A 27,882-nucleotide genomic window follows, 5' to 3' on the forward strand; every position below is an offset into this window, starting at 1 on the left:
AGACCCGCTGACAATAAGGGCTATGGCAAGCTTAGGCCTTAATTAATTTGAAAGGGTCTGCCTGTGGAGGACTAGTATTAAATGCAAGCCACAATAGACAAAGAGGTGGACACCACTCAGAAATCAATGGGACCTAAATTAGTCCTGTATAGAGTAGGCCCAATGAAACTGTGGGGTAGCTTAGGTCCCAATGAAACTGTGGAGTAGCTTAGGTCTTCGTTCCAGTGGGTCTACCCTGAGGAGGACGACCATTAAATGCAAGCCATTATAAATAACGAGCCACCTATACAACTCAGAAATTAATGGGACCTTAGATTAATCCAACTGAGGGTAGACCCATTGGGTTGTAGCTATTAATTATACCATTAATTGTAGTATTAGTATTAAATGTATTACCCTCTTCCTTCACCAGCAGGCACCAAGGCAGGTTCCAACAATTTCAAATTCAGAATTAAGAACAGTTAAAATGTATTACAGTTATTCACTAGAACATATTGCATTCACATTACTTCTACTGAGAGTAGACTTATTTAAATTAATGGACATTTATAACTTCGATCCATTAATTCCAGCGGGGTCTACTTAGCTGGATGTAATTTTCCTATATATCTTTTTATACCTCTTAGCATCATAAAGAAAAAGAAACGAAGCAATTTATATATATTTTTAAAAAGCATGTTGAGTTCAGTTCAGTGGTTGTCATAATGTGGATGCACTAAAATTAATGAGCATAATTCCATTTTTTCAGTGGTTCTACTATGAATTGGATATATTCCTTTATTTTTAAAATGCCCCTCAATATACTGCCTCTTGTGACACCTTAAGACTTGCAGTGCAGTCCTACTAGCGTCTATTCGGAAGTAATCCCCAGTAAGTCAACACAACTTAATCCTAGGCAAGATTTTTAGAATAGCTGATGAAAGTTTACCTGGGAGCAAGTCCCATTGAATTAAATGGACCTTCTGAGCAGACATACATAGGAATAAGCTATAACAGGTTTATTGTCACAAAGCTTTGGTGAACTAGAGAGGTCACCTCATCAGATGAATTATTATTATCATGCCCTACTCTAGTTACTCACCATCCCTACATACCCCCTCCACACCTTGCCAACCTCTCGCCCAAACCTCTACTGTAGCTCTTTACCTGAAGGAGTGTCTTTATACCTGAAGTATACCTGAAGGAGCATCTCCACCCCCATTGTTCTGCCCGGACACTAGGTCCAGCTTCAAGGGCCTTCTGGCAGTTCCCTCACTGCGAGAAGTGAGGTTACAGGGAACCAGGCAGAGGGCATTCTCGGTAGTGGCGCCCGCCCTGTGGAACACCCTCCCATTAGATGTCAAGGAAATAAACAACTATCTGACTTTTAGAAGACATCTGAAGACAGCGCTGTTTAGGTAAGTTTTTAATGTTTGATGTTTTATTCTGTTTTTTTATAAAAAAAATTAATTGATTTTTTCATGCATACTACTTCTAACAATATATCTTTAACAATTTTCATATTTCCACCCTCTTCCCCTGGACTTCCCTCATTCTCCTGTTTTGTTTTGTTTCCATATTGTTCACCCTGGGTACAGTTTCCCAGACATTTTCCCAATACATGTAGGCCTAATCTTATTTTTTTGTTGTATACAGTTATGATTGTTTACTCAAACCTTGCCAATGAGTCCATTTCTTTATGTTGCCCCTTCATATATGTTGTAAATTGTTCCCATTCTCTTTTGAAGTCTTTATGGTCCTTTTCATGTAATTTTTCTGTTAGTTTAACCAGTTCTGCATATTCCATACTTTTCTCTTGCCATTGTTCTTTCGTTGGTATTTCTTCTGTCTTCCAAGTTTCTGCTAATATAATTCTTGTTGTTGCATACGTAAATAATTTCCAATTTTCTTTTTTTACATCTTGGTCTAAAATTCCTAGGAGGAATGCTTCTGGTTTCTTAACAAAAGTCTTTTGAAACATTTTTTTTTCAATTCATTGTATATCATTTCCCAATAATTTCTAATCTTTTTGCATTCCCACCACATATAATGTATTGTACCATCTTTTTCTTTACATTTCCAACAAGTTTTTGATCCCTTTTTATACATTTTGACCACTTTCTCTGGTGTTATATACAATCTATACATCATTTTCATATAATTCTCTTTCAGTAAGATACAATCTGTAAATTTTAGATTCACCTTCCACATTTTTTCCCAATCTTCAAATTGTATATTATGACCTAAATCCTGAGCCTACTTTGTTTGTGCTGACTTTACCATTTCATCTAACGCTTCCCTATAAAGTAGGAGATTGTACATTTTTGAAAGTAATTTCGTGTCACTCTCGACTATCTCTTTTTGAAAGTTTGAAACTGTATAACTAAAACCTTTCCTATTGTCTTCCTTAAACTGTTCATTTAATTGTCTATGATGTAACCAGCTTTGTAAAAAGGTCTTCAATTCCTCATATCCTTTCAGCCTTAATCCTTTTTCCGCCTCTATTAATAATTCTCTATACGTCGACAAATTTCCTCCCTTACTAAGTGGTTTTAATGCTAATGCTTCCACCGGCGAGAGCCACCGTGGAGTTCTTGGTTCTAGAAAGTCTAAAAATTTATTCTAAACTTTTATAAGTTTTTTTCTTATTATATGATTATGAAAACCTTTATGTTTTTTTATCTTTCCCGTACCATAAATATGAATGCCAACCAAAACTATTATCATGTCCTTCTAAGTCCAGTATTTCATCTCTTTCTAATTTAATCCAATCCCGAATCCATGTGATTTAGTATAATTTCAAGCCTGGAAGGGAAAAGCCTCCTCTATCTTTTGTATCTATAAGTATTTTATATTTTATTCTAGGCTTTTTCCCATTCCAGACAAACATAGAAGTATCTTTTTGCCAGTTTCTGAAGCAGACAAGATTGCTTATTATTGGTATTGACTGGAATAAAAATAACATCTTTGGTAGTGCATTCATTTTTATTGCTGCTATCCTTCCCATCAAGGAGAGATTCATTCTATTCCAAATTTCCAAATCTTTCTTAATCTCATTCCAAACTTTCTAATGGTTGTCTTATATAAATTTAAGTTTTTATTGGTAAGCCAGATTCCTAAATATTGCTATATGGAATTGGTCAGAGGCTGGATTCAGGTAAATAAACTGCAGCTGAAGCTTCGTGACAAGTTGGTATGGGGGCTCCCTTTGGAACTGGTGTGGGGAACATTTGGTCCTCCAGCTGTTGCTCCCATCAGCCTTAGCTACCGGTAGCATGGCCAACGGCTAGGTCGCTGTGATAAAGGGGAAATCTCCATTAGAGGTCACATCCACCCAATACACTTAACTGCACATTTAGAGCAAACACTCCCATCAAGTATCATGGGACCTGTAGCGCCACCCTCGCAAAGCTACAGGCCCTCAGCAACCTGGACAAACTACAGTTCCCAGGATTCTTTGCTGGGTGAGATGGTGGAAGCCAAGAGCTTCAGAGGTTTATAGCGTGGATGTACGATCCAAGTCTGCGAGGTGAAATGGGCGGGTCGGAACCCTCCGCTCGTAGCCTTATTTTCTGGGAGGGGAGGGGAGAAAGACACGTCATTCGGATTCTCTAGGAAAGGAGAGAAGACCGGCTGCCGGAAGTGACGCTGAGATTTGTTGACCGCGGCTGGTGCTGCTGCTGCTTGCGGCGGGGTGGAGAGAGCGATCGAGAGAGAGAGAATTGGGAGAGAAAGAGAGGGGACCCGGGTGGGAACTAGGGACTCCCTCCGCAGCCTTTCTTTCTCTTGATCTCTATCCCGCCCCCCCCCCGCCCCTTCTCTCTTATCCCTACCGGAAACGGAACCAACTCCAACCCGGACACTCGTCCAGGGAGCCGGGGAGCCAGGTGAGTGCGCGTGTGACTGATGGGGAAGGTGAAGTGATACCCTGGGAGCAATTCGTGCATTGCTGGGAGGGGCGGAGGCTGGGATCCACCCTGCTGCAACGTGGCGGGGGTGGAGATTATGGGCAGCACACCCCCACCCCACCCCACCCCAATTGCCTAGGAGCCACTCGCTGCAAAGGCGGAGTCGGTGGGCCCAATGGGTGGGTTGGCGAAACCTCGAAATCCCGCCACTGAAAGGATATCAAGCCCGCCCCTTGAGACCCACCTGTTGAGAGGAGGGGTGACAGCTGATCCATTTGGGATCTGCCCATGGCAAGGGTACCAATATGTGCACATTCTTCAGAAAGCCAGTAATCCATATCTCACCACAACCTTGAAATTTCATCACTAGAAAATCTCAGCCTTGAGGCCCACTTGTTGAGAGGATGGGTTGACAATTGACGTATTGTCAAAAATCCACCTGTGCTTTGCCTTTGGCATATGTGCCAAGGCAGATATCTGTGCAGGTTCCTTTGCTAGGAATGGGGGAGACTCACAGGGAAAGTGGCGCACAGCACCTTTCAGACAGCTTTACTTCAGGATCCTCTTGGGGTGAGTGAGTGGTCATAGGGCAGTAGTAGGGACCTACAGCCCTCCAGATCCTATCAACCCCAAATGGCATGGCCAATGATCAGGGATGATGGGATTCGAAATCCAGATGCATCTGGAAACCAAAGGGCTTTCCACCTCTGGTGCAGGATATAGTAATGCTGCTCCTAAATTACAGGTAGCATGTAACAGCAGTATATAAGATGAATAAATAAATACTCCTTAAAACGAAAGGAAGCCTCAGGAATCCACTTGCCCCATAGGAAGATGTGGTGTCTACCCACTATAATCTGGTGCTGTGGGCTCTGTGTCAGCTGAGATGCCTCAAAATATAATGCATAGAAAGGACTCTCCTGGTTAATCCATTTCCCCAATACTCCCTCCTGCAGATAAATATACTTACTGATCAGTTGCAGAAAATACTGTTTTAGTTTTAAAAAGTTGTATTGGAAGGCACTATGTGTATGCAGAATGGCAGGATTGTTGAGGGTGGAGAACGAAAACACAGAGGATGGTGTGGAGTGCCTAATGGCTGCTGAATGGTTATAAAAAGTCCCAATGCCCCAAAAGCCCACTGTGAATTGAGGAAGACCAAAAAAAAGTACCGTAGATGTTAGTGGAGGATCAAACAGTTACCTTTGCCCAGAGCAACTCTTTGGGACTTAAATTGCTGTTTTTGAAATGTATTTCTTATTGTATTTCTATTCCTGCCTTTTCTACACAGAGTTCTCCTTTTCTCCTCACAACAATCCCGTGAGGTTGGTTGGGCTAAGAGATTTGTGATAGACCCCAAGTCACCCAGTGAACTTCATGGCAGTGTGTGGGGACTCAAACCTGACATTCTAATTACTACCCTCTGTGTACGCTTGATCTGCAGAAATTAGCACCATGAGGCTCTTCACAGCCTGGAGATAAACCTTATGCCACCTGCTAATTTGCTGCAGATGAATAGCTGATGAACGTCAGTTACAGAGGATGCTTGTAAAGTTGGCAGCTCTACGTGTTGTTAAACAGAGTGTTCAACAATGCTTGTGTATGAAACTGATGTAGCATCCCATTTAAATCAATTACAATGGTACATGCCGATCTCAAGTTATGTGGGATAAAGGCTTGAAGAATACTAGTGCATCAGGTTTAAATCTGATGTTGCAGGGTCAGTCTCATCCTCTTCCTCTGGTATCTGATATCTACATCATTTGGAAAGAACACACATAGATTTGAGTGGAAAATTGATTTCTAGCACACATGCACTAAGTATCATATTCTGAAATAACTGCAGACTTTCATGCAAAGGGAAGGTGAAGAGGCAGGTTGCCTTTGATTTGTTCCAAGATTTTTGTTTGTGGAGATCCATGGGAACATCAGCAGGAAGGTTAAAGCACTTTCCTCTTCAAAACTGTAGGCTCTGCTGGAATCTAATGGTCTAGTTTAGTCCACACTGGATGTTGGTCTGTGTTGCTGTCTTCTTTCACCTCACCTCCCTTCTTGACTGCAACTGCAGCATTGGCTGCAGCGATGACTTATGATCATGCAATTCTGTCGCCCTGGCTAGGAAGGTTATGCAGTTTATAAAAGAGTGCTAGATTGTCAGAAGGCTATAAAAGGGATTTACTCAGGTGCAGAGTTTACTTGAGGTTGGCACAGCCTTTCTTGAGAAGCGGGAGTAGCACTAGACTTCAAATCTTTGGGCAAGTAGTAGAGCTGCAACCTTTAATCAGTTACAAGGCCATAAGAAGAGAAGTGCTGGATCAGGCCACTGATTCACCTGGTCCAGCATCCTGTTCTTACAGTGGTCAATCAGATGCTCCAATGAGAAGCTCACAATCAGGACCTGAGCACAAGAGCTCTCTGCTCACCTGCAATTGCCAGCAAGTGGTATATTTCCTCTAACAGTGGAGGTCAAACATAGTTATTATGGATAATAGCCACCACTCAGTTAAAAACATTTTTCCTTAACTAAAAATGCACACACAGTTAATTAAGCAGTGCATTTTTAGGAAGGTTACTTCTTTTTAAAATTAGTATTTAGTGCATGCCATCTGCCATTTTTTTATATCTTGGAAGAGAATCCAGTGTGCTATGGGGTGCAGTTCAGTGTTTTGCTTCTTGCAGTTTGGGATTAGATTACCTAAAAGAAATTGCCTCACCCCCATATCCTTGCTGGTCAACTATGTTGCTCAGGCGGGACATTGCTGAGAGTACTGCATGCCCCAGAGGTGTGCTATGTATGCAGTAAAGGCTAAGCTTTTAATGTTACAGCTCCAGCCATCTGGAATGAGTTCCCACCTGAAATTAGAAAAGTGCTTAATGTCTTGATATTTAGGTGCTGGGTGAAAATGGTCTGTTTTTTTAAAAAGTTTTTATTAAAGATTTTCTTGGGTTACAAAAGTACTGCATTGTCTCTATTTTCAGGTTGCAAAGTATTTTCTATGGATAAGTTACATTTCATGTGAGCCATTAATGTTGTATACAATATAAGGTTGGGAGAGAAGAGAGGTGGGGAGAGAGATTGAGGGGAGGGGTGGTAGTAAACTTGCATTCTTTTACTTAGTGTGTGTGTGAGAGAGAGATTTTTGTGTCAGCGTCACTTGGGTAGGTTCTCTTTCTTTTCATTTACTGTATTAGTTTTCATTGGCAGTGAGAAAGTTTTTTTGGGGGGGGGGAGCCCAGGGCATGTTTGGTTACCTTCAGTTGACTGCAGAGATTTGTTTGTCCTCTTTTATTTGTCCCTTTGTCAGTTTCAGTCTGTTGGTTAGCTTTTCTAGGAAGGCTGTTTTCCATACAATTTGGTACCAGTGGTCCATGTTCACTCGTGACAGGTCTCTCCAGTGTCTGGCTACGATGCTTCTTGCTGCTGAGAGTAGGTGGGTTATAAGCTCTTTATAATGTGTGTGCTATTGTCTTGGAAAATATTCAATAGGACCAGTTCTGGGGTGGCTTCTGTTTAGTTATTTTGCATATTTTTTTGTAGGACAAGAAGGGTTGGATTTTGGGGCAATACCACATGTGGAGGTATGTGCCTGTAGAGGTTTAGCCTCTCCAGCATTTTGGTGAGGTTACTGGTTCTGGCTGAAAATGGTTTTGTTTAAAAAGGCTTTTCGTGAAAGGGAGCCCATTTGTTTTGGAAATGGTTGTATTGGTTTTAGTTTGCTGAGTTTGTAATGTTGTGCATATTTTTCCTTTTTCCTTTTATTAACACTGCTTTTTAATGCACTCTTTCTTCTCTCTCTCTCTCTCTCTCTCTCTCTCTCTCTCTCTCTCTCTCTCTCTCTCTCTCGGCTACTAAGGTAGTCACACATTATTGAAAAAGACAGATGTGGGGACACATTTGCATAAAATGTGCATAAGCTGATCTATACATGTATATGCAAATTTAGAAATAATGACTATAATTTGAATAGAAAGAAAGGTACAGCTCACCACGTGAGCAGCCTGCTTGCTTACTCTACTGCCCAGCTGTTTGCTGCTGATGCTCCTCTGCTTCCTGGGATTCTTCCCCTTTAAGCCAAAATTGGACTTCAGGCAGCTCTTTAAAATAGGAGCCTTCCAATAGAGGCCTCTTCTCTGTAAAGCAGGATACACTGTCTCCTTCCTGCTCTTCATCAAACTACCTCTCAGGTTGTGAGATTAAAATTGAGTTGAGGGGGAACAATGTATGATAGCCTATGTTCCTTGGGGAGCAGTGGAATAACAATGTAATAAAATAAAGTTGTGTGTGTGTAATTTTCACATTGCTTGAATGGACTGGAGGCTCCTTCCCCAACCTGCTGCATTCCAGACTTTGCTGGACTACAGTTCCCGTTAGCCAAAGTCGAGGAGTAGGGGAGTTGTAGTTAAGGTCATCTGGAGCGCACCATGTTGTCTACCCCTCCTTTGTGTCCCTTAAAATACCCCATAAAGTCCCCTTTGCCCCCCGTTTCATTAGACCTTTAGCAAAGGTTGAGTTTTGGTATCCAAGACCACCACACACCCATCCCTGTTTGGTCTGCCTTCAGGCCACTGAAACTGAATCTTTCTTTGGCTTGAGGGTGGGAAAATATTGCAAGGGCTTCTGTGCTTTCTGGTGGAAAATATCCCACTCCACTCTCTGATTTATCTTCTTCTCTCCACCCCGCCGTCATCGGCCTGCAGCATTCCCGCAAAGTCCAGTGGGGAGTATCCCTAAAACAAAGGAACAGGAACTCCAGGTGGGGACGAAGAAGCACTTTTTTGCCCCACATTTGCCCCTTCTCCCTCATTCCCCTGGTCCTCCCCTGTCCACTGCCACAAGATGGCATCCGACAGCCCAGACCCTCTGATGACCCTCTGCACAGATTATTGTCTTTACAACTTGGAGGGGACTCTTTGCTACTTGCTGGACAACGAGACACTCCGCCTCCACCCAGACATCTTCTTGCCGAGTGAGATTTGTGACAGACTTGTCAATGAGTAAGTTTCTTTATTTATTGTATTTGGGAGCACCTATCTTCGATATCCCTGCCTGGTGACTTCAGTCCTCGGCAGAGTGACGCTTCTATAAGAACCTGCCTTACACAGAGTCAGACCCTTGCTCCATCCAGCTCTGCATTATATGACTGGCAATGGCTCTCTGGAGTTTCAGGCAGGAGTCTTTTTCACTTGAGATGCTGGAGGTTGAACCTGGATTCTTGTGCATGCAAACCATATGCTTTGCTGCTGAATTTCTTAGTAGTGCTGCTCATTACTGAGGTTCATGGTAAAGTCTTGAGCACAGTGGCACATGCTTCAGAAAACAGACTTTAGTCACAGCTGTGCTGCACATTACTTCCCTCAAAGAATCCTGGGAACTGTAGTTTGTTAAACGTAGTGGGAATATAGCTCTTTGAGTTTAACGCCCACAAAGCTACAATTTCCCACACCTTTAACAAATTACAATTCCCATGATTATTGGTTGAAGCTATGTGCCTTAAATGTATGGTCTGGATGTGACCATTGTATTTAAATTTCTTAAGTGCCCTAATGTATAAGGCTTAAGGATGAGTAGCAATGTATCCTTTTTTGTATTTAATCTTCATGACTTAACCTGTGAGGTAGTCTAGGTCAGGCATCCCCAAACTGCGGCCCTCCAGATGTTTTGGCCTACAACTCCCATGATCCCTAGCTAACAGGACCAGTGGTCAGGGAAGATGGGAATTGTAGTCCAAAACATCTGGAGGGCCAAAGTTTGGGGATGCCTGGTCTAGGTAGAAAAATTCTATTAGTCCAGGAAGGAGCCATGAAGGGACCTTACAGGCTGAGTAAGGATTTTGATCCTTATTTCTGGTGGCTAAACCCAAGACCCTCTGTCTGCTGATGTTTGATTAATGAAGAATGTTCAAAACCTTTCCCCACCTTGATCTCTGTCTCTAAACGTAGGTATGTGGAGCTGGTAAACGCCGACACTATCTTTGAGCACAATGAGAACTTCTTCACACTCTTCTCAAATCCACGGAGTACCAGGCTGGCAAGAATCCATTTGCGGGAGGACATTGTGCAAGATCAAGACCTGGAAGCCATCCGAAAACAGGTAGGAACAAAAAAAAGCCAATTTGTAGCATTGAACCATTGGTCCCTCAAACTCAGCATTGTCTACACTCACTGGCCGTGAATATTGCTGGTTCAGGTAGGGGTCTCTCCCAGCCCCACCTGGAGAAGCCATGGGGGATTGGACCTAGGACATCCTGCATGCAAAGCAGATGCTCTGCTGCTGAGCTGTAGGTCCTTTCCCTAAAAAATAAAATTAGATTCTAGTCCTCATGATTCTGAATAAAGAGCTGAATTAAATAGGACTAGAAGTCTTTTCCCAGCCCTACCTAGAGATGCAGTGGTGGATTGAACCTAGGACCTTCTGCATGCAAAATAGTTGTTTTATGACTGAGCAACAGACCTTCCCTCTGTTTGGTGTCTTCCACAAAAGGCACCACTCTCCAGGGCACAGGATCGTTCACAAACCTAATATTTCATAGGGACATGAGAAACTGCCTGAAACCAAGTCAGGCAAACTTTTCTAACTTTTCACTCTACCTTTATGTCCCGTAGGACCTGGTCGAATTATTCCTGACAAACTGCGAGAAACTGACAGCCAAGAGCCTCCAAACCCTGGGCAGCTTCAGCCCCACCCTTGTCTCCCTCAGCCTCTTCGGCTGCACCAACATTTTCTATGAGGAGGAGAATCCAGGGGGCTGCGAGGACGACTTAAACCCAACCCGCCAGGTCTTGGTCAAGGACTTCACATTTGAGGGTTTCAGCCGCCTGCGGTTCCTCAACTTGGGCCAGATGACCAAAGGGGTGAATGTGGAGAGCCTGCTCCGACCTCTGGCTTCACTGACTGCACTGGACCTCTCTGGGATCCAGCTCAATGATATCCTTTTCCTCACCCAATGGAAGGATAGCTTGGCTTCCCTGGTGCTTTACAACATGGACCTCTGCGAGGAGCATGTTCAGGCCATCGCCCAACTGCGCAAGCTCAGGTCAGCTGGTGGTGCTGTTGACCCACTTGGTTTTGCAACCACTTTGCCCCGCCTTTATTAGCCTGGCTGGTATAGCACCCCCATCAGTCCCCAAATTGCATGTTTTTTTTTATCACAACTGCCACCAACCCCCAGCCTGCATGGAGTCTGGAGAGCACTGAGTTCACAAAGGCTGGGTTGACCTGATAGTTAGATTCTCCATACAGGATAGAGCCAACTAGTGGAACTCACCGCCGCAAGATAATGTCTTTCTAATTGATTGAATTTCTACCCCAATGATGTGACTGTTTTTGCAGGCATTTAGCCCGGGCTCCTCCACCCTGCTGTCCTCCAGGTGCTTTGGACTGCAAAGAGCCCCCAGGCAGCATGTGCTTAAATGCTTTCCTTGTTGTAAACCAGAGCTTAAGGTCATCCCTAGAATAGAGCCATTGAAACCAACAGCACTTATTTGACTATTACCCTATAAAACCCATAAAAACCCAATATTTACTCACAGTAAGAACCTTATAAAAATAACTGTAGCAGAACTGCAGAAGGAATGAGCTAAAATAGATATATTTAGGTGCCAGGTGAAAACCTTCCTCTTCAACCAGGCCTTTGGCTGATTAACATCTGATACCCTTTCAAATGTGTTATGGGAGGGGGGGGGTATTGGTTTGTTTTTGTTCTTATTTTTATTACGTAGTTTGTGTTTTTATATTGTATTTTTATGTTGTGAACTGACTAATTAACTAAATATCATTTCCCAATATATGTGGCAATGGAAGGGGTTGGGCACACTCTGCAATATGCGTAGCTGCCAAGAAGCAGCCATTGCAAATGCAGTGTGAGGGATAGCAGGCCAGCTCATGCAAACTGTTTAATGGAGGGGGTAGGCGTTGCGGGGGGGGGGATGTTGGTCAGGTGTGGGTGAATGGCAAAGAGGTAGAGGGATTGGTGAGCAGGAGCCACAGCCCCTATTAATAAATATTATTATCACAAGAACATAAGAAGAGTCCTGCTGGATCAAGCCCCTGGTCCGTCTAGTTCAGCATCCAACTGCATGTCTCTGGGAAGTGCACAAGCAGGACCTGAGCACAACAGCAACTGCTCCCACTTGTGATTCCCAGCAACTGGTATTCAGAAGCATTTCTGCTTCCCAGCCATGGGAGCGGAGGATAACCACTGTGGCTGGTAGCCATTGATAGCCTTGTCTCCCTCCATGAATTAGTCTAACCCTCTTTGAAAGCTAGCCAAGTTACTGGGCATCATTTCCTCCTGTGGGAGAGAGTTCCATAGCTGAACCATGCATCGCCCTGAACCTTCAACATTCATCATCATGCCTTCCAGTATTCAGTTTCATTAGATCCCCCCCAAGTTCAAGGGAGAGGGAGAACGACTCCTTTCTAGCCTCTTTCTCCTTGCCATGCATAGTTTTACATGTATTTTAATGTTTCTGTTGTAAGCCGCCCAGAGTGGCTGGGGAAACCCGGCTAGATGGGCGGGGTATAAATAATAAATTATTATATTATTATTACTTCTATCTTGCCGTCATGCTTCTGTTCTTCCTTGTTCCCAGGCACTTGGACATCTCCAGGGACCGCCTCTCCAGTTATTACAAATTCAAATTGACCCAGCGGGTCCTGAACCTCTTTGTGGAGAACCTGGTCAACCTCACCTCTCTGGACATCTCCGGCCACATCATGTTGGAGAGTTGCTCCTCTTCTAGTGAGGACGAGAAAGTGGGCCAGACAAGGTGAGTCAGACGGGAGCCATCTTGGTGGCTTCAAACAGGGGTAGGGGAACCTGGGAACCTCCCAGATCTTACTGGACTCCCAACAGCCTCCAGCAGCTAGTTTGGCCAGTAGGTCAGGGATGATGGGACTTGTAGTCCAGCAATGGTTGGAAGGCCACAGGTTTGCCATCCCTGATTTAAGAAGGAGCATTCCATACTGCGTGCAAGAAATGGAGGAATGCCACTGTTTAGAAGACGCATTCCTCATGAGGGAACCTCAGAAGTGGGGAACCAGTGGGTGTTCACATATTACTGTACTCCAACTCCCATCAGCCCCAGCCAGCATGGGCAATGCTCCAGGGTTTATGGGAGTTGGATTCCTACCATGTTTGGAGGGTAACAGGGTGCCCATCCCTGCTGAAGACAGCTAAAGGGACACTTGGTCTGACTCTGGTTGATGTGCACAGAAGACTGGAATGAGCCACAACTCAACCCACATGTTCCTTTTTTTGAGTGCTAAAGGTCCCAGGCTCAACCCTGAGCCTCTCCCAGTTAAAAGGTTCTCGAGGGAGCTGAGCGGCCTGCTTCTCTTGGGTGAGGTTTTCATGTCTTTCCTATGTTCCCCCCAGCATCAGCCCTGAAATGAGCAGCATCACCCCTTTCAGGAACCTGAAGCAGCCTCTCCAGTTTCTGGGCCTCTTTGAGACCGCCCTTTGCCATCTCTCACACATCCCAGCCTACAAGGTAAAGCAAGAATAGATGGCAAAAAGTATTCATAATAACTGTATCTGCTACTGAGGCATCTTTTTAGCTGAGAAAAAAAAATATTTTAATCGTTTGGCGGAATAACACAACTTATAGATGCATATAAGGTCTGCTTGAGGAATAAGATCTTCATGGATTCTGAAATGGATCTGATTTGTGCCGATGTGTGCAGAAAACATAGCTCTCAATCAGATTTCACACCCACACTCACACATAGGCTACACTGGGAGATCATTATATTATTCACGTAGCGCCATCCATAATTTGGTAACATAAACAAATTACTGACCCCACAATCTAATTGCTCCCAGCAGCGATTTCAGTGATCTTAAGTAGAAAATACCTGAAAGCTTCTCACCCTTTATATACTCATTTGAACACTGCGCTCTGCAGGTGAGGGCCTCCTGCAGATACTGTCTTCTCAGGAGATCCATTAGCCACAATTTATGAATTGGGCTTTCAGTATAGCAGCACCTGCACTATGGAATTCTGTCCCATTAAAATGTTAGACAGGTGCATTTTTTATTGCCTTTTCAGTGCCCGCTGAAGACCTTCCTATTTCAACCAGCACTTTTAAGTTGAGATCTTTTTGTCAGTCTGTATCTGCACTGAAGTTGTTTTTAAAAGATATTTTAAAGATGTTAAAGCTGCTTTATTGCTTGTTGTTTGCAGCTCTGGACTCCTTTGGGATCCAAAATATATAACATGTGCGGCTGGTTGGGGATTTGAAGCCAAGTCTTCCCCATCCCAAAAGTCAATGCTCTACCCACTGCCCCACACTTCACACCTCCTGTACCACCTCTGAACTGTTCCCATTCTCCATGCCAGGTTACTGGGGTCAAGAGTGAAGAGCGAGTGCTCAACGCCATTGAGGCATATACCGAGCATCGTCCTGAGATCACGTCACGAGCCATCAACCACCTTTTTGACATCACTCGTACTGAGCACTGCAACCAACACCTGAGAGCCCTCAAGGTGAGCGAGTTGTAGTCTTTTATTCTGAACCATGGGGACTAGGAGACTAAGAGGAGATACAATAGCCATCTTCAGATAGCTAAAGGGTGTTAAATGGAATATGGAGCAAGCTGGTTTTCTCCTGCTCTGGAGGGTAGGATCCAAAGCAATGGATTCAAGTTACAAGAAAGGAGATTCCAACTAAACAAAAGGAGCAACTTTCTGACAGTGAGAGCTGTTTAATAGTGGAATGGACTCCTTCAGAAAGTGTGGGAACTCCCCTTCCTTGGAGGTTTTTACGCAGAGTTTGGGTGGCCGTCTGTCATGGATGCTTTATTTGAGATTCCTGCGTTGCAATTGCAATTGCAATTCTGTGATTCTTTTATTCTCTTTTTTGGGAAAGGGCCATAGCTCGGTAGTACAGCATCTGCTTTGATGCAGAAGGCCCCAGGTTCAATCCCCAGTGGAATATCCAAGTAGTGGTGAGGGTGGGGGTGGGAATGCTCTCTCCAAGAGCCTGGAGAGCTGCTGTCATTCAGCACACTGGGACTAATGGTGTGATCTCGTATAAGGCAGCTTCCTATGTTTTAAGAGAAGGGCAATACCTCAGTGATAGAGCATCCGCCTTGCACACAGAAGGTCCAAAGTTAAATCCCCAGCAGCAGCACCGGGTAGGCTTTGGAAATAAATCTCCCTGTAAAAATCCTGTAGAGCTGCTGCTGGTCAGTGAAGACAGCACTGAAGTTGATTGGTATAAGACAGCTTCCAATGTTCTTATTTAATTCAGCCCTCTATTCAGACCCAGGAGGACTAGAACCTTACTTTATTTAGAAGGAAAGGTAGATCATCTGCTTTGCATGCAGATGGTCCTGGGTTCAGTCCTCCGACTGAAAGCAGCAGCAACAGCGGATACTTATTATATTCACTGGATTGGTCTCCATTCTGAATATGGGATGAACAGCCGAATGGCGGCAATTTCTGTTGCTGTTTTCTGAGATCCCCACTGGCAGCAGCAGCAGGTAATCTTCAAAGCTTATACAAAGAGTAATTACACCTCAGTGGAAAACAGCCCCAAGTTGAACACTGGACCACTTATTCTGGAACAGAGCTATAATGGAGAAAATTGTGCAGAATTTGAGATTCTGGCATTCATTGACAACATAGACAACGGAACCATAGTTTTCAAGACAGCTCTAGTCACAAGCTGGGTAAATCTGGAACTAGACTTGATAATATTCTTTACATATACTTGGTTATCTTAAACCAAGTTCAGTTATGCTTATTCTACATGCTTATGTTACAGTTTTGTTTTTCATCTGTTGTTACAGCTGTTTTATATGAGTTTTTAAATGAAATATAAAAATCCTTATTTTTTAGGACCCCAGGGCGTTGCATAAAAGATAACTTTTTCTCTGATCCGCCGGGGCTCTTACATTCTCATGGAGGAGAATCATAGACTTCTAGAATTGTATTTATTTCATAAAATGTATACCCTGCTTGTTTGTTTGTTTTTTAAAAAAATACCCTCTAAAAGTGGTTTGCAAAAAAGCTAAAAATAAAATCAATAAAAAATTGATTTTATTCAATAAAAAATTGAATTACAATGGCATTTTCCTGCTCCGTTTCCACAGCTAGTTATAACAGCTCTGAAGTGCCACAAATACGATAAGAATATCCAGGTGACAGGAAGCGCCACTCTGTTCTACCTCACCCATGCAGAATACCGCTCGGAGCAGAACATAAAGTTGCGGCGCCAGGTTGTCCAGGTGGTGTTGAGTGGCATGGAGTCTTACCAGGAAGTCACTGTAAGTGGTCACTGCCAAATTTATAATTTCACTGACATAATTGTGGGTCCTGGGTGGCCAGGTCTGCTGGGGTCCCCGAGAGTCAAGGGGTAGAGTCAGGGAGGGGGGTAGTGTGTCTTGCATCAGGGGTAGAGCCTGTTGGGGTGGAGTCTAGCAAGGGGAAGCATCTGATTGGCTGCTTCTGGTTGCTCAGAGGCGGAGCCTGATGGATGCCGAGGCAAAGCTGAGAGCAAAAGTTCTCAACTTCCTTGTGAAAAACGCACCAGGATCAAAATGGGCAACAAATTAACTTGCATTTCTGCTGACTTAAAATCCCCATGCCCAGTCTTCCGAACAATTCAGAGTTCTGCGCTTAACAAAACTGCCTACCACCATGTCAGAATACAGTGGTGCCTCGCTAGACAAATTTAATTCGTCCCGCGAGTCGCTTTGTCTAGCGAAAAATTCGTTTTGCAAAGCAGCTCCCATAGGAACGCATTGAAGTGCGGTTTCCCATAGGGTGCCTCGTAAGACATGGAAAGTACCATGGTTTGGTAGGCAGAGCATCTGCACTGCAAACAGAAGGTCCCATGTTCAATCAGAATCACCATGTAGGAATGTGGGAATGTTCTCTGCCTGAAACCTGGAGAGCCACTGCCAGTCAGTATAGACAGTGCTGAGCTCAGTGGGGTAACAGTCTGACTTGGTTAAAGGCAGCTTCCTTCTGGGAATTGGGGAGACGGAGTTGCCCAAAGTTCACCTAAAGCAGGACAGCCCTTTCTGGCTGCCTGGCCACCACCACGTCCTCCCTTCTTCCCTCCCCCAGGTGCAGCGCAACTGCTGCCTGACTCTGTGCAACTTCAGCATCCCTGAGGAGGTGGAGTTCCAGTACCGGCGGGTCAATGAGCTGCTCCTGAATATCCTAAACCAAACGCGGCAGGACGAGTCGATCCAGCGCATCGCGGTGCACCTTTGCAATGCCCTGGTGTGCCAGGTGGACAACGACCACAAGGAGGCTGTGGGCAAGATGGGGTTTGTCATGGTAGGTTTTCATGAACGTCTGCTCAATGCGTCTGCTCAATGCTAACGGATGCTGAGGCGAAATTTCTTTCCAGGGCCCTTTCTAGATTCTTTTCCCACTTAACCCATCTAGATTCCCTTATAGGCAACCTTTGGGGGCTGGCATGCCAGGGAAGCCAAAAGTGGTCAGGACCAGAGGCTGGAAGTGGGTGGGGCCAGGGGATAAAAGAGGGCATGCCAAGTGAATGATGGGCAGGGTCAACAGAGACATGGCCTGGTGAGGGAGATACAGCCTTGGCCAGGTTCTGGGGGCCACATTGGGTTGGGGGAGAGAAGAAACTGATGGACAGCATTTGGCCCCCGTGCCTGCTTTATCCAGTGACCACCCCTTGGCCTCAATTATCCTAAACATTTACATAGCTTCTTTTTCCCACCAACAGACCATGCTGAAACTGATTCAGAAGAAGCTGGTGGATAAAACGGTATGACTCAGATCTGGTTTTCTGTCCTGTCCCCCTCCCCCTTCCCCCGCAAACCCCACAAGGGCGCCAGAGCCAGGAACAGATCAAATCAAATAGTTTTAATCAATCTACAAAAGGCCAGTAAAGTGAGGTAAATACCCCAGTCTAAAACCATGGAGAACAGTTGCTAGTTAGGGTAGACCAGGCACGTCCAACAGGTAGATCGTGATCTACCGGTAGATCACTGGACATCTGTGGTAGATCACTGGCTCCCCCCAAAGAAGCTCAACAAGTTTGGCTCCCCTAGAAAAAGCCCAACATTTTTGCCCTGCACCCCAAAAAGCATGGCTTTCCCCCCTCCCTGGAAAAAGCTCACTAACTTTGACCTGAACCCCCCAAAAGGGGGTAGATCACTGCCAGCTTTTAACTCTGTGAGTAGATCGCAGTCTATTGGGAGTTGGCCACCCCTGATGTAGACCGTACTAATACTGATGGACCTTAATGGTCTGAATCAGAAGAAGGCACCTTTCTATGTTCATGTGACTTACAGATCACCCTGAGGATCTCCCAGGTAGCTCCAGATTTTACCTTCTTCCCCAAAGAACACATCTTTAAAACATATTACATTTTCATTCCTGCCCCCTTCTTCCAAGAAAATGTTTTGACTTCTCTCCAGCTTTCACCATCACAGCGCCCCTGCAAAGTAGGATAAGGGGGGTGGGGACTGTCCCAAGACTACCCAGTGACCTTCAGGGGGCAGCATCGGGATTTGAACCCTGGTGGTGCTGATCACACACACACACACGCTGCTGCTGCTGCTGCTTTTGAGGGGGATGCCTCACTTTTTCCATTATTCCAAAGTGCTGCCTCCAAAACCATGCTGTCCGTTGTCCCTGCCCACCACACTCCTATTGGTGGTGAGGACAGAAAGAAGGATTTCCAGCCAAACAGAAACCAGAGGCAGAAGCCCCTTAGAGACCCCAATAGATTGAAGCTTTTTTTCCTTTTCCATTACTCCGGCAGTGTGATCAGGTGATGGAGTTCTCCTGGAGCGCCTTGTGGAACATCACAGATGAGACCCCAAACAATTGTGAAATGTTCCTCAACTACAGTGGCATGAAACTCTTATTGGAGTGCTTGAAGGTATGCAGAATTTCAAGCGCTATTAGTTATATGAACTACAGAAACAGAATAATCACATTTGAATGCCTGTCACTGGGAATCCCAAGTGTGGGGGAGTTGCTGGTGTGCTCAGGTCATGTTTATAGGCTTCCCATTGGGGCATGAGTACAACAAAAGGCTTGGTTGCCCATATTCTCCCGAGGTGAGGGGAAGTGACATCGGCCGAGCCTGGCAGGACAACCTACTTCATCCGTTAATTAACCCCTTCATGCATTATTACCCTACAATCTTTCATTTCCCTCCATTGTCTCTGCATGCCAGTTGCTGGGAATCAGAGCAGGGGCAGGGGGATGAGTGCTGTTGCACTCAACAACCTGCTTGTAGTATTCCATCTGATTGCCCACTGGGGGAACAGAATACTGGACTAGATTGGCTTGTGGTCTGATCCTGCAGGACCCTTACATTCAACCTCCACTGTCAAAGGCAGTAGCTGGGAGTCATGAGTAGGATGAGTGCTGTTGTGCTCAGGTCCTGCTTTTGAGCTTCCCAAAGGTGTGATGTGCCTAAACCTCTCCCACCCAAACTGAAACCTTCTCTCATGCATTCAGTAAATATATGGGGGTGGGATCACTGGAGCACTCCCGTGAATGGTAAGCTTTGAAGCAAAGTACCAGACGTGTGCACTGTGTCTGTGTGTGCGTGGATATCTGTTGCCAAGAACGTTTTCTACCTCGGGTGGTGAAGTGTCTCACGTTGGCCCCAAGTGAGAAGTATCTGTGGGCAGAGGTGGGCAACCTGCGGGGCCCTCCAAACGTTCCTGGACTCCAGCTCCCACCAGCCTCCAACAAGCATGGCCAAGAGCCAGGGATGGTGGGAGTTGGAGTCTAATCATATCTGGAAGGCAACAAGTCTCTCATCCCTGATCTAAAAAGCAGCTTGCAAGCAATGCAGAAGTGCTTCTTTCTGCTTCAGATTCCCCACTGCTGATCTAAGAAGAGGCATTTCCTTCTTAAGAGATGCAACAATGCCTCTGCTGAAGCTTCCCCTTATGAGAAAGTGAAACGCCTCTTCTTAGATCGGGGTGGGGAGCCTGTGGCCTTCCATATACTACTAGACTCAAACTCCCATCAGCCCCAGCCAGCAGGCATGATGGGAGCTGTAGTTCAGGAACATCTAGGGGGGGTCATAGGGTGACTTGCTGTAGGCTGGGAGGTTGGCATGATGGTCGTTTTTAATCCCTCTCCCTCTTCTGTTATAATCTTTGTTCCTCACACCTGCCTTCCTTGCAGGAATTTCCCGACAAGCAAGAACTGCATCGCAACATGCTGGGCCTCCTGGGAAACGTGGCAGAGGTGGAAGAGCTCCGCCCACAACTGATGACCTCCCAGTTCATCAGTGTATTCAGGTGGGTGCACCTTTTAGGGCTAAGCACCACCATCCTCTTCTGCTCTGATAAAAGAGAATATATGCAGGGAATGGCTGCTGGAATGGACCAAAGTCACTTAGTCCAGCCCCCTGTTCTCACAGTGGCCAGCTAGATGTCCCAACAGGAAACCCACAAGCAGAACCCGAGTGAAACAACAGCACCTCTGATTCCCAGCCACTAGCATTCAGAGGCATCCTGCCTCCAGCAATGAGTGAATACATAGAACACAAGAGGAGCCCTGCTGAATCAGACTATTGGTCATTTAGTCCAGTACCTGGTCCTCACAGTGGTCAAACAGATGCACCAATTGGTAGCTCACAAGCAGGGCCCTCACTGTGAAGGTACTCTCCCCACCAACTGGTATAGCAATGAAAAGCCATCAGATCAGGTGTGTGATTGGCCTCCCTTGCTGGGAATGTTTAGGTCTACCCAACGAGGTGAGGCCCTTTCCCATGTCCCAACCACAGACAACTCAGATGTTGGTGGATCGCAGAGGAGAAAATCCTTTGGGAGAGGGTGGCTTTTTAGGGTCCCAGGGCTTTACAGGTTGATGCAGTTCGGCTTATACGTCTATTTTATACATGGCAGCAACCTTTTGGACAGTGAAGCTGATGGCATTGAAGTATCCTACAATGCCTGTGGAGTCCTCTCCCACATCATGTTTGACGGCCCGGAAGCCTGGATGATCAGTGAGCCGCGCAGGGAGGAGGTAGTTAACCGGATGTGGGCAGCTATCCAGCGGTGGGATGTCAATTCCAGGAGGAACATCAACTACAGGTAGGCAGGGACTGGGCTGGGGAATCTCAGGCCCATGGACCAAATGTGACCCTCTGGCCTCTCAGTTCTGGCCCTCAGGACTCTCCCCTGGACACCACCCTCAGGGGTACTGCTCCTCCCCCCCTTGAATGCTTTTGCCAGGTTGGGTTGTATCCTTAAACTGCGATTCCCTTCTCCTATCCCCATTGGCCTGGAAAACCCTGTATTTTTTATTAGTTTTATAATCTTTTCCTTTACCATTTTTAAATGGTTATTATTGTCATTGTTGTTGTTTGACCTCCACAAAATACCTGCAGACGTTGGGTTTCTCATTCTTTCTCCTGATCACTTTTTTACCCTGCTTTCTTTGTCATCTTTCCAGGTCATTTGAGCCAATCCTCAGGCTCATCCCTCAAGGAATCTCTCCAGTGAGCCAGCACTGGGCTACATGGGCCCTTTACAACCTTGTGTCTGTCTACCGTAAGTCTCTTCTGAGAAGCCTCTGCTGCAGCAGCTGAGGTTTAGGCTAGGTAGTTAAGAATGTGCCTCTAAGGAAATATCTGCACCAGATGTTAGAATCATAGAATTGTTAAGAGTTGGTACCACGAGGGTCATCTAGTCCAACCCCCTGCAATGCAGGAATCTTTTTGTCGAAAGTGGGGCTTCAACCTATGACCCTGAGATTAAGAGTCTCGCACTGTATTGACTGAACTACTCCCCAGGCTTCACTCCCATCATCCCTTGCCATTGCTAGGGGCGTTGCTGGGAGTTGTTTCAGCAAGCAGTAGTTAAAATTAGCCACAGTTTAGGGTGTGAGAATGCATCACTGATGTATTTTCTTTGAAGCATTGCTAGCAGCCCCATAGGCATAATTTCAGTATTTCTGTTCCCATGTTTTCCTAGACTCTTCCTGTGTTTGATGCTATATACTGACTTTTTGTATGTGATTGCAAATTGTGCAGACCACCTAGAGAGTTTGTTATATTAAGTGGTATATGAACTATTAAAATGAATAAAATGACTGAATGAAGAATTGCGAGACTGTAAATTCCCATTCCTGCTCTAAGAAGCAGTGTTCCTTCCTGAATGGGAGGGAAGGAGGGCCAGAATGCATTCTATTTAGAAGAGGCATTCCATCTCAAGAGAGGTGGTTTATCTTAGAGCGGGGGCAGCAGGGATTTTTTACCTCCCAGGTGTTGCTGGACCCCCAACTCCCATCATCTCAAGGGAAGATGGGAGTTGTGGTCCGGAAACAGCTGGAGGGTCACAGGTTCCCCAACTCTGATGTGGCATCTTATTTTAATCTCTGTTTATTTAATCTCTTATTTTAATCTTGTTTACTTCTTGCTCTTCAATTCCCTTCCCCTGCAAACATTCAGTTAAAAATAATGTGATAAAAATGGGAGGACAGGGAACCTCCAATGAAAAATAATGCTTTGAACTTACAGGAAAACTGCTATAGATGTATCCTAACATTTTTTAGGATCATCAAGTAGGATGATATTTCTCTTCCTTCTACCTTGTTTTTATATCTCTTCCTGGGTAGAGGTCCCTCTGCCATCAATGAAGTCAAACCCAGCGTCTGGAAGTGTAGACAGCCCCTCTTTTAAGATCACTTTTCCTTTTATAATTCAGTGGAGTTGGGAGTAAACCCATCTTTTCCCCTTCCCATTCACAGCAGACAAATACTGCCCTCTACTGATCAAAGAAGGTGGCCTCCTTCTTCTGAGCAACATGATCAAAATGGCTTCAGCCCGGCCAGAAACGAAAGAAATGGGAAGGTAAGTCCTCTCCTCTGGAGTAATAGGCCCCATCTGCACTATACATTTATATTGGTATCATACCACTTTTAAACAGTTGCTGCCTCTGAAGAATACTATGCTACTAGCTTGTTAAAGGTGCTGGGAGTTCTTAGGAGATCTTCTGTTCCCTTCAGAAGAGCTACAATTCACAGAGATCCTTGGGAAGAGAGATCCGGTACTGAACCACCCTGGAACCTGTAGCTCCTTGAAGGGATAGAGGGATCTCCTAACCACTCTGGGCACCCTGAACAAGCCTTAGCTCCCATTATTCTTTGGGGGAAGGCACGGTTGTTTAAGCTGGTGTGATACTGCTTTAAGCTATAATGCAGATGCAGCCACGGAGCAGTGTGTCAGTAGTGACTGACGACCACCTCCTTCCCTACAGACCCTCCCAGGTGTTAAGATCAGCAGAGGGGGCCCTCTTGGTAGTTCTACCTCCTTCAGATATTTGGGGCTGGCCTAGGAGAGGGCCTTCTCTGTGCCAGCCCCCTAAGTTGTGGAGCTCCCTCCCTGCAGAGATGTGTCTGATACTTCCACTATACAGCTTCCGGCAGCGGATGCTGAAGGTGCCTCTCTTTACCCTGGCCTTTGACACCTGAGATGTGTGTTTTGGAGGCCCACTCTATTCCTGTGACTGTCATCTGTTTTTAATTATGAACTTTAAATTGTTGCAACCAGTCCTCAGACCCACTGGTGAAGAGCAGGTAATAAATTTAATAGTAATGGCGTAAGAAGAGCCCTGGGCCCATCTGGTCCAGCATCGTGTTCTCACAGCAGCTAACTCCAGGTGAAACTCGGAAAATTAGAATATCATCGAAAAGTGCATTTATTTCAGTAATGCAACTTATTATTTTTTATTTTTATTTTTATTTTTACAAATGCTTTCTTTTGGAAATTCCACAGTAATAAAACAAATAGCTACAATAATACAAAAGTAAACAAAAAATAAACATCGCTAGTACATTTCATTAATTACATTCCATTTATAATTGACCCACCTAACGACAAATAATTACAGTTACAACAAATAAAAGGCTTGACATACCTTGCTTTGCATGTCATGCATCTATCTCATATATTGGTGTCACCTTTTAAGTTGCATTACTGAATTAAATGCACTTTTCGACGATATTCTAATTTTCCGAGTTTCACCTGTAAATGCTGCAGTGGGAAATCCACAAGCAACATCTGAGCACAAAAGCACTGTCCCCTCCTGCCATTTCCAGCAACTGGTTTTCAGAGGTATTATTGCCTCCCACTGTGGAGGCAGAGCATAGCTATTGTGGCTAGTAGCCATTGATCGCCTTCTCCTCCTCCATGAATGTGTCCAATCCTCTTTTTATTTTTTTTATTTTTTAATTTATTTTTAATTTTAAAATTTAACTTTATTAATTTAAATTAAAATACATTCACAAACAAAAAACAAACAAATAAAGATGATAATATACAAAATCATATGTAAAAAATAATACCATACAGCTTCAACTACAAATAATAATAATCATAATATAGTGTAGATGATAATAATCATAATAATCATAAACATAAAGAAAGAAAATACAAACAATCAACAAACAAAAAAAACATACGTTCAGTTATTCATTCCTACCCAAAATCACAAGATCAGCATACGTTTCAGCTATATTCCTAATTCCTTTTTTACCATACATCTTAATTTTAATCTTTCCCCTATATCTCCTCCTCCCATGTTAGACTTCCACTTATCTCCATCTCAGGTTCTTTAATTACTATTCTCTAATACTGCTACCCCTCAATTCTATATAATTATATAAATATATCCTATAATCCTCAAATAATATCTAGACTCAAATAATATCTAAACTCAGAAAAAAGAAGAAAATTCACCATCGTTCAGCTTTATCCGTTTAAATTAACTCAAATTGGCTCAATACGAGGTATTAGAAGTAAACCCAAGATTTTACCGTGGGGCACTGTCCCTTCATGTACTCTCCAAACTTTTCCTTATTCTGATGAAATTTTTTATTAGTATACCCTCTAATTGAATTGGTCAGGTTATCCAAATCTAAATAGCTAAATAGCTTCTCCTGCCATTCCAAAATATTGGGTATTTCTTTCTTTTTCCAATAGGATGCAATCAGGGTTCTTGCAGCTGTTACGGCATACAAGAACAGTGTCGCATCCTGTTTTTTTTATTGTATTATCCATTATCCCCAATAGAAAGGATTCAGGGGTTTTATTTATATTATATTTGAGTATTTTTTTAATTTCTTCAAATACTTGGTTCCAAAAACTCTTTATTTCCCACAGTACCACCACGCATGCATATATGTCCCCATTTCCCCCTGACATTTCCAACATAGATTATCCTTGGTCTTATACATTTTATGAATTTTCACCGGGGTTATATGCCTCCTATAAAACATCTTAATCATATTCTCCCTAATTCCCTCCGAGGCTGCAAATTTCCAGGTTTGTTTCCATAATTGTTCCCATTGGTCCATTTGTATATTTTTCCCCATGTCAATAGCCCATTTTGTCATCGTCTCTTTCACTATCTCATCCTTGGTCTCCCATTCAAGCAGCACGTTATACATTTTAGATATTAATTTTGGGTTGTATTAATTTTTTTTCCAATAAAGAAGATTCCTCCAGAAATCCTAATCTTTGTTTATGTTCATTAAATTTGCTATGGATTTGATGGTATTGGATCCATCCAGTTAATTGGTATTTTAATTTATCATATTCTTTTAATTTCATTGTCCCCTCCTTTTCCTCTAATAAATCTTTATAGCTCCCCCAATTTTTTTCTGAATTTACTTTCTTAACTGTAATTATTTCTATGGGTGATGCCCATCTGGGAGTTTTGAGTTCCAGCAATCTTCTGTATTTGTTCCAAATCTTTAAAAGAGATTGTTTGATAACATGATTGTTGAATTCTTCGTGTGCTTTCACCTTACCGTCTACCAGATAGGTGTGCCATCCAAATTTATTTTCAAAACCTTCCAGATCTAATAATTCACTATTCTCTAACATCATCCATTCTTTTAGTCACACAAATCCTGCTGCATCATGGTATAGTTTGAGGTCTGGCAAAACCAGGCCCCCCCTTTCTTTAACATCAATTAGTAATTTATATTTTATCCTAGCAGGTTTGTGATTCCAAATAAATTTCATAAGATCTTTTTTCCATTGTTTGAAAACATTATTCCCCGTTCCCAATATTGGTATCATTTGAAAGAGGAATATAATTTCATTTCATTCCAATCCTCTTTTTAAAGCCATCCTAAGTTGGTGGCCATCACTGCTTCTTGTGGCAGCGAGTTCCACAGTTTATGTGCTGTGTGAATAAGTCCCTTTTATCTGTCTTGATACTCCCAACACTTTCCTTCAGGGGATGTCCACAGGTTCTGTTGTTACAAGAGTGGGAGGAAAGGTTTTATAATAGTAATATCTCAGGCTGCGTTCCTTGCCATTTCCTAAATCACGAACCTCTGTTTCCTTTCCAGGAAAGTCATAGAACACGGCAATAACTTTATGGACAAGAACATGGACACGTCTAGATAGAGGCACCCCTGGCTTTCCATCACCTGCCAGCATTGCATTCAACATCTCTCCCATTCATTGTACATAGGTTGGACTTTCTCACCAGCTTAGCAGTTGGAACGAGCTTTTATGAATTTGTGTGTGTGTCCGTCTTTTTAAAAAGATCCCCAGCAAACAAAAGTGCTTTCGAGTAGCACCAGCTGTGGGGGCCATTTTGCACAGCAGCAATCCCCTTCCTTTAAATAATGAATTTCTTCCTTAATCCCTTCTACCACTACAACTTTCTCTTTTTTTGGTCTTGTTTTGTTTCAAACGGTTCAGATTGGAGTTTGTGTGTATGTTTATGATTTCTGTATATATATAAAAAAAGAAAAATGAAGCAATGACCACATCCTGTGTCTGTTTGGCATTTTCTGGAGAATATGAAAAGCTTCAAATGAATGTAAACCCAATCATCTAGCTGTGTGATGGCTATAATAAAAATTTCCCTCTTTGTTTTAGGGGTGTTTTAGCTTAGGGAAAAGTCAAGTAAGAAGCAACATGATAGAAGTTTCTAAAATTATGCATGGTATGGAGAAAGCAGAGAGAGAAATGTTTTTCTCCCTCTGGATGCTAGAACCCATGGATATCCAATGCAGCTGAATGTTGGAAAGTTCAGGACAGATAAAAAGAATCACAGAATCATCATCCTTCATGCAGTGCAGAGTCAAAATGGTTTACATTTCTTATCCAGTAAGAGCTGTTGTGACAGTGGAATGGACTTCCTCTGGAGGTGGTGGGCTCTCTTTCCTTCAAGGTTTTAAAGCCAAGGTTGGATGGCCATCTGTAATGGATGCTTTAGTAGAGATTCCTGCATTGCAGGGGTTGGACTAGATGGTCCTTGGGGTCCCTTCCAACTCCACGATTCTTTGATTCTGTGAGGAAAGACATCCCTGTTTAAAGTGGTATCATGGTGCTTTAAATGTACGGGTTTAAATGTACGGGGTGTATGTAGCCTAAATCCCACTCAGATTGGACCTACAGGTGAAACTCGGAAAATTAGAATATCGTCGAAAAGTGCATTTATTTCAGTAATGCAACTTAAAAGGTGAAACCAATATATGAGATAGATGCATGACATGCAAAGGTATGTCAAGCCTTTATTTGTTGTAATTGTAATTATTTGTCGTTAGGCGGGTCAATTATAAATGGAATGTAATTAATGAAAACGTAATAGCGATGTTTATTTTTTGTTTACTTTTGTATTATTGTAACTATTTGTTTTATAACTGTGGAATTTCCAAAAGAAAGCATTTGTAAAAATTAAAAGAAAAAGAAAAAAATAATAAGTTGCATTACTGAAATAAATGCACTTTTTGACGATATTCTAATTTTCCGAGTTTCACCTGTATTAAATGATTGGCACCATGTCCATTAATTTGACCTAAGAACAAAAGCAGAGCCCTGTTGGCCTTGGTCCATCTAGTCCAGCCTCCTGTCCCCACAGTGGCCAACCAGATGCCTCTGGGAAACCCACAACCACCCCTCCATCTCAGCAAGCAAGAGGCCTCAAGAAGGAAGTGCAACTTAGGAGAGTGACCTGGGGACAGGCCTGGGAGTTAAGAGGCTTGGACAACTGCATTTGGTACATGC

General features: G+C 43.7%; 1 protein-coding gene across 1 annotated transcript; it reads left to right on the top strand.

The window, feature by feature from the left end:
• Positions 1-3,441: 3,441 nt before the first annotated feature.
• Positions 3,442-26,641, top strand: ZER1 (zyg-11 related cell cycle regulator). Its single transcript, XM_035113204.3, has 16 exons — positions 3,442-3,866; positions 8,586-8,882; positions 9,828-9,978; positions 10,491-10,921; positions 12,480-12,656; positions 13,265-13,379; positions 14,229-14,375; positions 15,986-16,159; positions 16,965-17,180; positions 17,599-17,640; positions 18,643-18,762; positions 20,031-20,146; positions 20,756-20,944; positions 21,306-21,403; positions 22,602-22,704; positions 26,214-26,641. The coding sequence occupies exons 2-16, from the start codon at positions 8,725-8,727 to the stop codon at positions 26,269-26,271; spliced, it is 2,295 nt and encodes a 764-aa protein (XP_034969095.1). The 5' UTR covers positions 3,442-3,866; positions 8,586-8,724; the 3' UTR covers positions 26,272-26,641.
• Positions 26,642-27,882: the final 1,241 nt, after the last annotated feature.

Source organism: Zootoca vivipara, chromosome Z2 (genome assembly GCF_965207765.1).
Source record: "Zootoca vivipara chromosome Z2, rZooViv2.hap1.1, whole genome shotgun sequence".
In the NCBI taxonomy this organism is placed as follows: Eukaryota; Metazoa; Chordata; class Lepidosauria; order Squamata; family Lacertidae; genus Zootoca; species Zootoca vivipara.

Bases quoted from the DNA above. Each gene is read 5' to 3' on its own strand.
- ZER1 (XM_035113204.3), top strand. From the start codon at position 8,725: ATGGCATCCGACAGCCCAGACCCTCTGATGACCCTCTGCACAGATTAT. The intron at 14,376-15,985 runs GTGAGCGAGTTG...CCGTTTCCACAG, and splicing joins AACACCTGAGAGCCCTCAAG to CTAGTTATAACAGCTCTGAA. The intron at 22,705-26,213 runs GTAAGTCCTCTC...TTTCCTTTCCAG, and splicing joins GAAACGAAAGAAATGGGAAG to GAAAGTCATAGAACACGGCA.